The sequence below is a fragment of the Pan paniscus genome, chromosome 23 (assembly GCF_029289425.2).
Source record: "Pan paniscus chromosome 23, NHGRI_mPanPan1-v2.0_pri, whole genome shotgun sequence".
Taxonomy (NCBI): Eukaryota; Metazoa; Chordata; class Mammalia; order Primates; family Hominidae; genus Pan; species Pan paniscus.
Genome location: NC_085927.1, coordinates 32887513 through 32901158, shown reverse-complemented (window position 1 = coordinate 32901158; position 13646 = coordinate 32887513). Strand labels below are relative to the sequence as shown.

Below are 13646 nucleotides of genomic sequence, written 5' to 3'. Positions count from 1 at the left end.
TCTCAAACCAGAGGGCCAAGACATGAATGCTCCTGTCTCTCTTCTCCATCTTTGTAAATCTGAAGCTTTGTGTATCCTAGAGCATCCCTGACAAAGTGCAAATGCCTTCCCAGCTAACGCGTTCCTTATCACCTTACACCTTTGTAAGGTGTGGATCATGCCATTCTTTGAGCAGCAGCCCTGAACCTGACCATGGCAGAGGTCCGTGGAGCGGTCTCTCCATCATAGCTCTGTGGTGGAGAGGCAGGGGCATGTGCCTGGCTTTGCCAGCTGGACACTGTGGCGTCTCAGCATCATCCCATAACCTCCCTAGGAATGTTTCCTCTTCTGTGAGATGGAGACCATTGCGTTACGTACCTGCAGGGTCATGGGCCACCTGTGAGGGTGCTGCCTCAACTGTCAGGAACAGGACATATATTTGTTATGGGCATCATGGAGGCGAACTTAGTGCTCACTGGAATGTGTCCAGTGAGGACCAAGGGAATTCAGCCAATGGCTGAGGGGCTACCCTTTGTGCTTGCCTTCCACACCACCAGGCTGTGTCAGGCTGGACCTCTTGCCAGGAGGACCACACAGAGACCAGCAGCTGTGCTACCTGGCTGAGCCTCTGTTTCCTCTTCTGTCAAAAGGGAATGTAACAGACTGTGGTCAGAGGGTGGCTCTGAGGGTTAATGTATATAGGAAATGCATATTAGCATGTCCTGGGATAGCCAGAGGCTGTTTCCACTGCAGAGTCTGGGGGTCAGAGTTGAATTGTTTGCAGAGGTAAGCCCACATGCAACAGTGAGATGGCCCTTTCCAGTGGTCCAGAGCAGAGGCTAGCCTGCGGAGGGGTCCACTGGGGCTGGCTGACACCTCCCTGACTTGACCTCAAAGTAAGAGAGGGACATCTCACCTGGCATCAAACCAATATTGTATTCATGCAGCAGTCACTTACAGATAGCCTCCTCCACCAGGGTATAGTTGTAGGCACAGTTCTAGGATTCAGACCGGCCCTTTTCTGGCAGACCCTCTGCCTGTAGGGCAGGGGCAGAAAGCAAACAACGATTGGGCCTTACAGTCATGTGAGGCTATCTGAGGAGACCCACTGGGGCTCTGGGGGCATGTGGAGTGGGGGAGCATTGGGCATTGGGCCAGCTTCCCAAAGGAAGAGATGCTTGGAATGAGGCCATAGCGGGCGTGGAGGTGGCCAGTGACATAGGGTGGGAGGGAAGTGAGTTCCAAGGCGGGGACGGTGCAGGACATAAAGGAGCACGAGGCCAGGAAGAACCCAGAGAAGACCAGTGTGGCTGGGGCCAGGGTCATTGCCCATGCACAGATGCCAGCTCGGGGCAGTAGGATCAGGGACGTTGGCCTAAGAACTGCTAGAGAGTTTTAACGTTAGTCTTTTAAATTTGAGAAGGAGGAGGAGAAGTTTTTAATTGCCTGTTTACAGTAGGTGTGGTCCCACAGACAATGTGAGTTGTCCTACTGGAGATAATAAAATAACAAAAACATCAGTTAGTCCAGAGGAAGTGAGAGTGAGCACAGAAGTCAGTCTGTGAGGCTGAGTTCAGTGCACGGTCTGCTGTGGCTGTGAGATGGCAGGGAGACCAACAGCATGTTAGGAGACAGTGGCGGGGCATTATCAGGACCCAGGGAGATGAGAGAAGGGGAGAGGGTGGGGACCACTGGAGGAAGAGATGGTGCTTACCAAAAAGATGGAGGAGCAGTTGGGGAGGTGGTCAGGAACCAGAGAATGGAGGGTACCAGAGGCACGGGAAGAGAGCATGTGGTGAAGGAAGAAGCTGTTAACCATGCTCCCAGCTACCGGGGAGCCGAGAAAGCTGAGGACAGAGAAGCACCCCTTGGAGCAAAGGCAGGCCCCGTGGGCCAGGAGTTCAGGGCACAGGGCCACGCAAGGCTAAAGCTGGACAGGTGGGTCACCTGCGGCAAGGTGGGCCCCAGATGCCATGTGTGGATGTGCAGTCCCCTAACAGGAAAGGGTGTGGCTGCGACCAGAACCTGGGTGCTGGTGCTCTGTCCTGAGCCCTCATTGGCTGGGAGACAACAGCTGGGGCTTTGCAGTAGCCAGAGGAAGGGGGCCATGGTGGTGACTGAGCCCACTCAGCACCTCCCCAACCCAGCAGGCACAGCTGGCTGAGGAGTGGCCCCTCAACATGGTGTCAGCACCCGCCCTGCCCCACCACAAAGAAAATGACCCAGCCTCCACCACTGGGGCTCCACACCATGGACATCCGTGACCCCTCAATCCCATTGGATCTCTTTGGCTCATCAACCACTGAACCCATCCTAGCCCCTACATATCAGCCAGGCCAGATCGGGGACTCCCCACAAACACATACATTTGAGCCCTGCTGTTCTGGGCTCTCCTCCACATCCATGAGAACCAGCTTCCCTGGGGCCTCCCTTTGTGCACCTCCAGAGCCCCTAGGACCCTGGAATTCCTGGTCTACACACATGTCAACCTGTTCTGTAGTGACCTGTCCCCAGCTGACTATTCCACTAGTTTTCCCACTTCCCGGGGGTGGGGTGGGCATATGTTGCTTGTCTCTAAACCATGGATGGCCCAGAGCCTGGCCTGCTCTGGTGCCACCCCATCTGGCTGATTCTCTGTGCCCCACCTGTCCTACCTCTTCTGCAACCACCCCCCACCCCCAGCGGACGCTCAGGCTGCCGCCCAGTTGGGTGGATTTCCCCGATTGTTTCCCTGGGGTCTGTGTGCCCCACCCCCACTTGAGCAAGCCATCGCAGATCTGGGTTAGTTATAAATAGCCAGGCCCGAGACTCTTCTTTTAGCTGAAAAGAAGCAAAGTGAACGAGCAGAAAGGCACACCCGGCACGCGTTTTATTTTTAATCTTCTCCCTCTGTCTCAAAATGAACCCCGGTCCCCGTGCTAAGCATTTCTAGGAGCAGAAGTACAAGACAAATGCCTGAGAAACAAAACCCAAGGAGCTGAGGGCCCCGCCTGGCTTTGCCACCATCTGCTGTGTGACCTTGGGTATTCAATTTGCCTCTCTGGGCCTCAGTTTCCTCACCAAGGAGAGGTGGGTAATGGAGGCGATCACCTTGAATGTTGACTTTTCTGACCTCAACTCCTTCTATATTCCTCCCCTAACTTGTGCCCATCCTGACTCAGCAATGACACCTGTCCCAGGGATTTCCTGGGAAGCTCAGATAGGTGAGACGAGGCTACAATCTAGCCCTGATTTGAAAATTAACAACTTCCTTACCCCCAGGTCTTTGCTCGTGTCCCCATCCCAGAACTTTGTCCTTCCATCTGCCAGCAAAATTAACAGTAGGTCAAATTGTCACCTCCCTGCTGTGAGCTGGAAGAGGGCCGTCCAGGTCACCACTGAGTTGAATCTATAGCCAGGAGTGGGTAGGGAGACCGTGGGCAGAACCTGAGGGGAAGCAGAGCGGGAGCAGGAGGCCAGGTGTGTGGTATGGGCAAAGCAGGGAGCTGCGCGCGAGAGAGGATCAGGCCTCGGGAGGGGTGGTGGGGCGGGGGGGTTTCTGCACTGATGGGATCTGCAGGGCTTGGGCTGTGCAGCGTTTGTCTTGTATCCTATTCCTCAGCCTCCAGCAGGCCCTTGCTTGTAGCTGGGACTCAGTGTTGGTGGAATTCAGGAGAGTCTTGCCACCCTAGGCCCAGATGTTCTGGGCACACAGGGACAGACCCTTACATGGATGAAGAAATCCACAGCACGTGGAACACGTTTTCATCCACAACCCAGGTAGGCCCGTTTCAGTGATAAGGAAACTAGACTCAGAGAGGTTAAGTAACTTGTCCAAGGTCACACAGATTGGAAAGGATATGTTTTAAATGAGACCTAGGCTTTTTTTTTTTTTTTTTTTTTTTTGCAATCTGTGCATATTAAATAAAAAAGGCCAACACAGTAGAAGCAACAGGAACCCACTTTTCCTGGGTGGTCAGAGCCCTGAGAACAAACAGGGCAGATCTAGCTGCTCCATCTGATACCACAGTGAGAAGCTGGCCAGGGGCACTGGGAGCCACCTGACACCAGAGGACCTGGGGGATGGGGCATGGAGAGCTGCTGGACATTATGAGACATGGGGAGGGGGGGGGCGGTAAGAGCCACTCAGCACCCTGCTCCGCCTTTCTACCCCATCACCCTGGGCACCTGCTGTTTGATGTCCTCAGGGAGTTGGGGAAGAAGGCTGGGGTGATGTCTTCAAAGAGGAAATCCCTGGTACTAATTGGCACTTGGAGACCTTTAGGCTAATCAACCTGTTTATTTCTCTCTCTAGAGTAAATTAGAGGGTTTAGCTGGGGAGGGCAGAAGAAAGAGGTGTCTGCTGGTGGCCACCTCCCTGGGGGCTGTAGATGGCTTTGCAGTAGGCAGTGGGCTGCAGGGCAGTGGCGAGGGCAGCCGCTTGCCGTAGGGAAGGGCACTGTGCACATTCCCTGTGCTTCTCATCTCAGTGACTCAGGAGGGCTGTTCTGCCCACCGTCCTGGGCTCAGGATGCCACTCGTGCTGGGTTCTCTAGGCAACCACATGCTGACATTCCTCAGGAGGGAAGGGAGCTGGGAGGAGCCAGGTGGGGCCTGTTTATGGGGGAGCCTTGCCTCATTGTGCTTCTCCCAGTACCTGCACCCCAGCTGTGCCATGTGGAGCCCCCTTCCCACAGAGCCCCAGGTCCCATGAAGACCAGAGCCTATGGCTTCCTGTCACCTTTAGTTGGGGCACAGCTCTTTTTGGTGTGTGTGACACTGGCCTACACTCTAGGTCTTCTGTCTCAGAGTCAAACCCAAGCTCTTCTCAAGGGCTGGTCAGACCAGTGTGGGGTCTCCAGCAGCTTTGAAATATTTTGGTGGATGGGAAGCGGGGGCTTGGCTGGCTCCCCAACTCTGGGGCAGGGGGAGGGAAGAGTGGAGGTCTCCTGGTGTGCCTGGGCCCTGCAGGAGTGAGCTGTCAGCTCTCCGAGGGGTGGCTACTGCCTCTCCGGCTGCTGTGCGCTTGCTATGGTAGATGCCCCCTGAGACACAGGCAACAAAAGACTGGTCCTTCCTGGGTTCTCTGAGCCTCCGCCCTTAGCCCCTGACATGGCTGTCACTGCAGCTGCCTGCTGGTCGCTCAGGCCCCTGGCCAGGCGGGACGTGTGTGTGGGGGTGGCACTTGCAAGTCCTTTTGTCAAACCCACCCACTGGCTCTGCAAGACCCTCCTTGAGCCCTGCAGGCCAACTGGCATGGGTGGGTGGGTGTGTGGCCAGCCCGCCCTCAGTGCCCTTTCCTGCCTTGTAGGGGCCCAAGAGATCATCAGCAAAGGTCTGATTTCCTCACTGGTATGGAAGCTGCAGGTGGAGGTGGAGGAGGAGGAGTTCCAGGAGTTCATCCTGGACACACTGGTCCTCTGCCTGCAGGAGGATGCCACCGAGGCCCTGGGCAGCAATGTGGTGCTTGTCCTGAAGCAGAAGCTCCTCAGCGCCAACCAGAACATCCGCAGCAAGGCCGCCCGTGCGCTCCTTAATGTCAGGTGAGGCCTGGCCTAGGCTGGGTTTCTACCAAGGCTGGGAGAAGGCACCTGAGCTGGACTGGTCCAGAGCTCAAGGGCGGCCACCCTGGGCCTGCTTCCCCTTGCCTGCTTGTGCCCAGGGGCAGGAGGGAGCTGGGACGGAGGATGACCTTCTCCCCTAGGGTGACCACCATCCCGTTGGCCTGGGAGTGTACTGTATCCCAGGAAACCCCTCAGCCTGGACAAAGCCAGATGATTGTGCACCCCCTCCCCATGAGGAAGGCCAGCACAGGAGATGCACTGGTGATGATCATGACACCCAGCGGTCACTGAGTGCCTCCTGTGTGCCAGGCGTTGTCTACAAACCTCACATTTAGGCAACCCTCCAGGGAGGTGATGTCTGCCTTCACAGGTGAGAAAAGGAAGTAGTGTCTTGTGTCTCACACCAGGTCACACAGGATCACAGTCTACATCCTGGCCTGGAAACTGAGGGAGCCCAAAGCCTCAAAGCTGCAGGGGGCAGGGTGCGGTGTGTGTTCTCACACTGGGCCCCTTTTCACGAGGACAGGCTGGTCACCGAACCCCAGAGTCTCTGCCTTAGCTGTGGCTATGTCTCTTTAGTGGAGGCCCTCTTGCCTTCCCTAAGTCCTGGCTTCTCTTCTGAGAGTCTCACTAGAGGCTCAGGCCAGTATTTCTGCAAGTGGGGCCCCTGACCCAAGCCCCCAGGAGGTTTGTGAAAATGCAGATTCCTGGGCCCTGTCCCAGCCCCATCATTCTTAGGTCTGCTCAGAGGTCCCCTTTCTGTGGGACCATGAGAGTGGCTTTCCAGGAGAGAGCTCTCTCTCTGAAACTGTAACCTCCCTGCTGTCCCCTGTCCTCCCATGTCCACTGTGACCACCATCCCTGCCGTTACTTTGTGTGTCATCCCCGAGGGGAGCTCCTGAGGACAGGGCTTTCCTCTGTTTGCTGCCCTAAACCCAGGGTTTGCAGCGGGGGAGCTTTGGCTCCCAGTTGAGAATTATCTGGCCCTAAAGAACACTGAGCTGGAGAAACCCTGCTCTTGTCCCCACTCTTGTAAACAAATCGGGGAATCCCTGCATCGCTCTTGTCTCAGTGTCTTGCTGTGTGAACGAATCGGGGAATCCCTGCATGTGGGGCCCAGGACTCTGCATCTTTGATCATGGGCTTCGGGGTCGAGGCCCACTGCCCTGAAAGGCTCCCAGTGTCACAGCTACTGGCTGGCCAACCTCATTTCCCAATCTGTGTTCCCAGGGAACACCTGTATCTTTGAGGTCATTAAGAGCTCTACAAAAACGAGGGTTCTTTGGTGGCTACATTTGGGAAAGGTTGATTAAACTAAGTGACACAGGGGTCTTTGCACTGTGGCATTCCTGTGGGGCTTGTGAACAGTGTTTCCTGGCCCAGGGAGCCCTTTCTTTTTAGGGGACAGAATTGACCCTCTCTCAGGAAACTTTTGGGGAGTCCATCATCCTCATTTCCACAACTTCATTCAGTGCCAGAGTAAATGGCCTAAAAGTCACCTGGTCTGAGTCCTTAGCTGCAGTTGCCCAGTGCCCGGCAGCTGCTGCTGTTGGGGGCAGCTTGGCCCATCACTGTCAGCTCTGGCTCGTAGGCAAAGTCAAAACAGGTCTCCCTGTGGTTGACACCCCTGGGTCCTGCTGTTCCCCATTTTGGGGCCACGGAGAACATGACCTATTTCTTTTCTGTGTGCTGGCTCAGAATGAGGCCCTGTCACCCCGTGGTCTTCACTGGCAGTGGGCCGCGTTGACACCAATGCTCCTCTGCAGCCCAGCATCCCTGCCATGACCAGTCCTGGATCATGGGGACCAGTCCTGGGACTACCTGGGGTAGCCCCCACACAATTATTTCTTTTGTGTCTCCCTGGGGCACTCCTGGGCCTTGCGCCTCTTCTCCCTTCCAAGCAGAGCCCCTCTCTGTTCCCTCTCTGCCCCAGCATATCTCGAGAGGGCAAGAAACAGGTGTGTCATTTTGACGTCATCCCCATCCTGGTCCATCTGCTGAAAGACCCAGTGGAGCATGTGAAGTCTAACGCTGCCGGTGCCCTGATGTTCGCCACAGTGATCACTGAAGGTGAGGCGGTGGGGGGTGCCGCAGGGAGGGAGACCCCAGCAGGCTAGCATCCGTGATGAGCTTTCTGTACTCAGGGGCTGGGTATCGTCCCCCAAACTCCACACTTTGCAACAACAACAACAAAAACCCTCCCCTTGGCCTATCACTGATGTCCTTTCAAGGTTGGGTCCAAGGCCCAGCCCTCCCTCTTCTCCCCAGCACAGTGGCCCCTCACCAGTCACTCACATTAGGACCTCTGTGCCTTCGCACCAGTCTGTTCCCTGGGCCTGGAATTCCCGCCTCCCACCCAGGCCCCTCGTGAGCTGTGACTCAAGGGTTGATTAGTTTGCCATCCATGATTCTGTTACCCTGAGGTCTAAGCAAACCCTGGAGCCCTTGACTCTATGGTGTTTATTCATCCTAATTATTTTTCTTAAACTGGAGGAGGGGGCAAATTCAGAATTATCTCCCCCGAGCCCCCCACCTTGGGACTCCCAGCCAGTCAGGCTTCCCCTCTAAGTCACCCAACCCTGGGCTCATGGAAGAACCCTGGGCTGTTTCCACACCTGGCAGACTGGGGCGTGGCACTCCCAGGACCCCTGAAAGCATTTGACTTTCCCTCTGGCCCCTACACACCCACCAGCCTGGGGCCCTGTGCTTCCTTTGAGTTCCACGGAGGACCATCTGGGCTTGGATTTGCAATCAGCCTCCCAAAGACAGGTCCTCCCAGGCCCTGCACACCTGACCCTAATGCTGCTTGAGGTATGCAGATGGGAGAGGTTGGGGCTTTCTTGGAGTCCACAGCCCCTCCTTTTACTGGTGTAGTCAGGATGCTGACTGCACGGTGGCAGGGGCTCCCCCTGCGTGTTTATCTTGGGGCAGCCTCAGCCCAGTGTCCTTCTCGGTCCAGGCTTTCTGTAGGAGTGCTTGGAGGGCCACAGGGCTCGAGACACAAGAGGCTGAGACCCAGGGAGATGAGGCCACTTATTCCCAAGCTGGCACTCCAGCTGAGGGTCCTGAAGCCCCTGCCACGTGCCAGGCCCTGGGAGGCAGTGATGAGGGATGTGGAGGAGAAGCCCAGCATGGGTGGGGCAAACACAGGGGACAAGTCGCCTCTGGGAAGGGCTTGGGATCAATCCCAAGGACAATGGGAGTTGGCAGGGCCCAGGCTGAGAGGTTCTACCAGCAAAGGGGAGAGTCCGCTGGGCACTGCAGGAGCATAGGGCCGGCAAGGACAGCAGGAAGGGGCAGCGAAGGGTTGAGGAGGGCATCTCTCAGGAACCATGTGTGTTTTGTGCAGAGTAGGTGCTCAAGAAATATTGGCAACATATATGAACTATTGGGTTTACTTTTTTTTTTTTTTTTTTGAGATGGAGTCTCGCTCTGTCGCCCAGGCTGGAGTGCAGTGGCACCATCTTGGCTCACTGCAAGCTCCGCCTCCCAGGTTCACGCATTCTCCTGCCTCAGCCTCCTGAGTAGCTGGGACTACAGGCGCCCGCCACCATGCCCGGCTAATTTTTTGTATTTTTAGGAGAGACGGGGTTTCACTGTGTTAGCCAGGATGGTCACAATCTCCTGACCTCGTGATCCACCCGCCTCGGCCTCCCAAAGTGCTGGGATTACAGGCGTGAGCCACCGCGCCCAGCTGGGCTTACTTTTTTTAAAGAGCCAGTGTCTCAGTGTGTCACCCAGGCTAGAGTACGATGTCACGATCACTGCAGCCTCAAACTCCCAGGCTCTAGTGATCCTCCCCGCTCAGTCTCCTGAGTAGCTGGGACTGTAGGCACCTGTCACTACATCTGGATAATTTTTAAATTTTTGTAGAGATGGAATCTCATTATGTTGCCCAGGCTGGTCTTGAACTCCTGGGCAGGATACGAGGGTGGATGGAGAGGAGCCAGTTGAGGCCGGAAAGGCAGGAGATGAAGAGGCCAGGCCCAGGCCGGACTCAGCGAAGGTGCAAGAGCCCTGAGGGTGAGGGCATGTTGGTGGGGCATAAACCAGGCATAAACCCCTTGAGACTGCACAAGGAGGAGGGTCAGGAGAGGGCTAGGGTGAGTGGGGGTGAGAAGAGGGCCCCTTGGGCTGTTTGGAACACCTTGTGTTGGTGGCCTGCAGGGAAGTATGCGGCCCTGGAGGCACAAGCCATCAGCCCGCTCCTGGAGCTGCTGCACTCCCCCATGACCATAGCGCGCCTGAATGCCACCAAGGCCCTTACCATGCTGGCAGAGGCCCCCGAGGGCCGCAAGGCCCTGCAGACGCACGTGCCCACTTTCCGTGCCATGGAGGTGGAGACTTACGAAAAGCCTCAAGTGGCCGAAGCCTTACAGCGGGCAGCCCGGATTGCCATCAGTGTCATCGAGTTCAAACCCTGAGCCCTTCATTCACCTCTGTGAGTGAATAAATGTGCTAAGTCTCTTTATCTCGGGTCCGAATGGCACTTTCTGTTCCTGGAGCACAGTCACATCTTCTCTTGCTCTCCTGCCAAAGGGGAAATGCGAGGCCCAGAAGCACCGGGTCTGGGTGGCACAGGCTGAACCCAGTGCGGGGGATGGGTGGGAGGTGGCCTTGGAGTTGTGCTCTCTCTCCTGGGGCCAAGAGTTCCCCTCAGGAGGTAGAGAGTAGGGCTGAGCCCTCCAGAGACAAAGGCTGGGGGCAGGGACTTGGGCTGGGGAAGGAAGGAACCCAGATGCGCCAGGCACCACCCAGGTTTCAGAAGATCCAGTGATTGACCCCTGGGGTGTGGCTGGGTGTAGCTCTGCTCAGCCAGGTCTGTCCCTTCCCCACCCTGGGTGATGGGAAGGAAGGTGATAGGTGAAACCCCATGCAGGTTCTTCGTGGAGAAGGTGACTCAGTCATAGAGCCTCCCCCAGGGATGAGTGCTCAGGACAGGGGTAGATTCTGGTTTCCTCGTTAACGTCTTACCCCAAACAGCCGCATTCTTCTCCAAAGCAAGGAAGTCACTCAAGCACGCCCCCAGGTTGGCCTGAAGCCCATCCCACCCTCCATTCTCTCCCTTTGGGTGTATGTGGCCCCGAGGGCAGCCCTCTTCTGCCTGTGCCTTCATCTGGGCTCCTTCCCTGCAGTGAAGGTGACAAGCAGGCTGGGAGCTTAGACAAGGAGAGAGAGGTGGGCTGAGAGGTGGAGGAGGGGAGAAGCCCAGCTGCAGGGGGCTATGGGGCATGGGGCTGAGGTTGGGGAGTGACTGGGAGAGCTCCTTAATCTCCTCCTACTCTTCTCTGCATGGTCTGGTGAGGCAATGGTTCTCCTCGTTTCGGGGGAGAAGCAGCCTGTCCTGGCCTCTGTTGGAGGAGCTGCTGGAGCAGAACTCAGCTTCCGGGCTGGGCCCTTTCATCTGGGTCTGAGCTGGAGCCTTACTCTTTCTCCAGGAGCTTTCTGAGGCTCTCTCTCTCTCTCGAAGGTTTCCCTCATTCACATCACCCCTTGGCAGTCATATTTCCTGTGAGGTGCCCACTCCTCCCAGAATAAACCTTTCAGCAAAGCCAGAATCTCAAAGGGAGCCCCTTCTTGCAGTCCTTTCAGTGAGCCCCAGGGGCCCTCACTTTCCCAGAAGAAACACAGGGAAGTTATTGTCCTTGGAATCACAGGATGAATCCAAGTAGGGCCTCTTGTTGTGGAAGGGACGGGCAGCTGGGCCCAGCTGGGGTTTCAGGTTCATCCCCATTTTCAAAAAAGCTGCCCCTAAGAGGGCCGGGTGCAGTGGCTCATTCCTGTAATTCCAGCACTTTGGGAGGCTGAGGCGGGCAGATCACTCAAGGCCAGGAGTTCAAGACCAGCCTGGCCAACATGACAAAACCCCCTCTCTACTAAAAATACAAAAATTAGCTGGACATGATGGTGCACGCCTGTATTCCCAGCTACTTGGGAGACTGAAGCACGAGAATCACTTAAGCCTAGGAGGTGGAGGTTGCAGTGAGCTGAGATCATGCCACTGCACTCCAGCCTGGGTGACAGAGTGAGACTCTGTCTCAAAATAAAACTTTAAAAAAGGCCCCCTAAGAGGAAACCTTTTCTCCTTCAGGAAACATTTCCTCATGTCCATTTCCTCATGTCCCAGTCCTGCCTTAACACAGCAGGCTGACTCTACCCCTTCCACAGGCTCTGGCCAAGATAATCAAACTCCCTGCTGCAAGACCCTGTGCTCTTGGTCTCCTCTGTAGAACCCTCTTTCTTTACATGGCTAGTGGTGCTGATGCTTCTCATGCCTCTGTTCTAGGCTCTCTCTTCTCCCACTTTCCCTGTGCAATCTCATCCGCCTGGCTTTGGGCTTTCTCTACCAGGTTCCCTTCTGAGCTGGGCCTGATCTCTCTCCCCTGTCTCCCCCAGATCTGGGGACTCCAGCCCCAGCCTCTCTCCTGAGTTCTGGATTCTTATGTTCAACTTAACATCTACCCTTAAATGTCTCCAGGCAAGAATTAATACCAATCTTTCACAAACTGTTCCAAAAAATAGAAGAGGAAGAAATATCTCCCAACTCATTCTATGAGTGTAATACTACCCTGATACCAAAACCAAAGATATCAGCTGGGCACAATGGCTCATGCCTGTCATTCCAATGTCTCTACAAAAAACACAAAAATTAGCCTGGTGTGGTGGTGCGTGCCTGTAGTCCCAGCTACTTGGGAGGCTGAAGCAGGAGAATCACCTGAGCATGGGAGGTCAAGGCTGCAGTGACCTGAGATCACACTACTGCACACCAGCCAAACAAACAAAAACCACTCAAAGATATCAAAAGAAAACTGCAGACCAATATTTGTTATGATTATAGAAACAGAAACACAACCAAATATTAGCAAACCAAATTCAGCAGCATATAAAAAGCATTATACAGCACGACCAGCTGGGATTTACCCCAGGAATGCAAGGTTGGTTTAGCATATGAAAATCAATTAATGTAATATAACATATAGGTAGAATAAAGGACAAAAGTCACATAATCATCTTAATAGATGCAGAAAAAGCATTCCACAAAGTTCAACACCCATTCATGATGAAAAACAAACTCTCAGAAAACTAGGAAAAGAGGGTAGTTTCCTCAACATAATAAAGAACATCTGCAAAAACTCAGCTGACATTATATTTAATAGCAAAACCTGATTGCTTTCCCCTGCTATCAGAAACAAGACCTCTCTATACAGCATTGTACTGGAGGTTCTAGTTAGGCAGTTAGGCAAGAAAAAGAAAGAGCATACAGATTGCAAATAAAGGTAAATTCTGTATTCACAGATTACATGATTTTGTATAAGAAAACTCCCAAGGAAGTACACTTAAAAATGATTGGAACTAATGAATAAGTTCAACATGGTTGCAGGATACAAAATCAATATACAAAAATTAATTGTATTCCCAAATACTAGCAATGAACCATCCAAAAACAAAATTGAGAAAACAGTTTCATTTACAATAACATCAAAAAGAATAAAATACTCAGAAATAAATTTAGCAAAAGGAGTGCGAGATTTGTACACTGAAAACAGAATAGTGTTGAAAGATGTTAAAGACTTAAATATATGGAAAGACATCCCATGTTCATGGATTAGAAGACTTAATATTATCAAGATGGCAATAAACATCTTCATGCAGCTCAAATTCTACATATCAGAAATGAGTTCATCTTTTCCCCATACCTGCACTTACTCTTCATTCACCTTCATTGAATGAAGCAGGTGCCCCCTTCATTCACCTGCTCCAGCCAGAGAGTCATCCCTGGCCCCTCCTTCCAAAGGTCTCCACCTCTTTACCTCTCTGCCACCAACTTGCCTGCTTTGCTCTAGCAGTGTCCTGGTGGGTGTTCCTGTCTCACTTTTATCTTCCCAGCAGCAGGAAGCAAATCTGATCCTATCACTTCCTTGCCTACACTTCCAGGGATGTAGGCCCCCAAAGCATACAAGGCCTGCTGGTCAGGCTTCCGACTCTCTCCCTCCCACTGTTCTCCATGCACATGCCATATCTCAGCATCCTCAAACATACCTTGTACTCTTGCTGCATGTCTTCTCACACATGTCCCTTCTGTTATCCATCCAACTGATTCCCCCTTTCCCTGACTCTGAGGCT

The 13646-nt window shown here is 54.0% G+C and overlaps 1 protein-coding gene across 2 annotated transcripts in view; it reads left to right on the top strand.

Moving 5' to 3' along the window:
• Window positions 1–9993, top strand: part of RSPH14 (radial spoke head 14 homolog) — an 85128-nt gene extending 75135 nt beyond the window's left edge. Inside the window, exons 5-7 of one of the 2 annotated variants that reach the window (XM_003806390.4) lie at window positions 5270–5501; window positions 7456–7592; window positions 9690–9993. In XM_003806390.4, the coding sequence (XP_003806438.1) occupies window positions 5270–5501; window positions 7456–7592; window positions 9690–9946 (626 nt within the window). In that variant the 3' untranslated portion in view covers window positions 9947–9993. The remainder of the gene's footprint in view (window positions 1–5269; window positions 5502–7455; window positions 7593–9689) is intronic. The other variant, XM_008953149.4, reaches the window with a different exon arrangement.
• Window positions 9994–13646: the final 3653 nt, after the last annotated feature.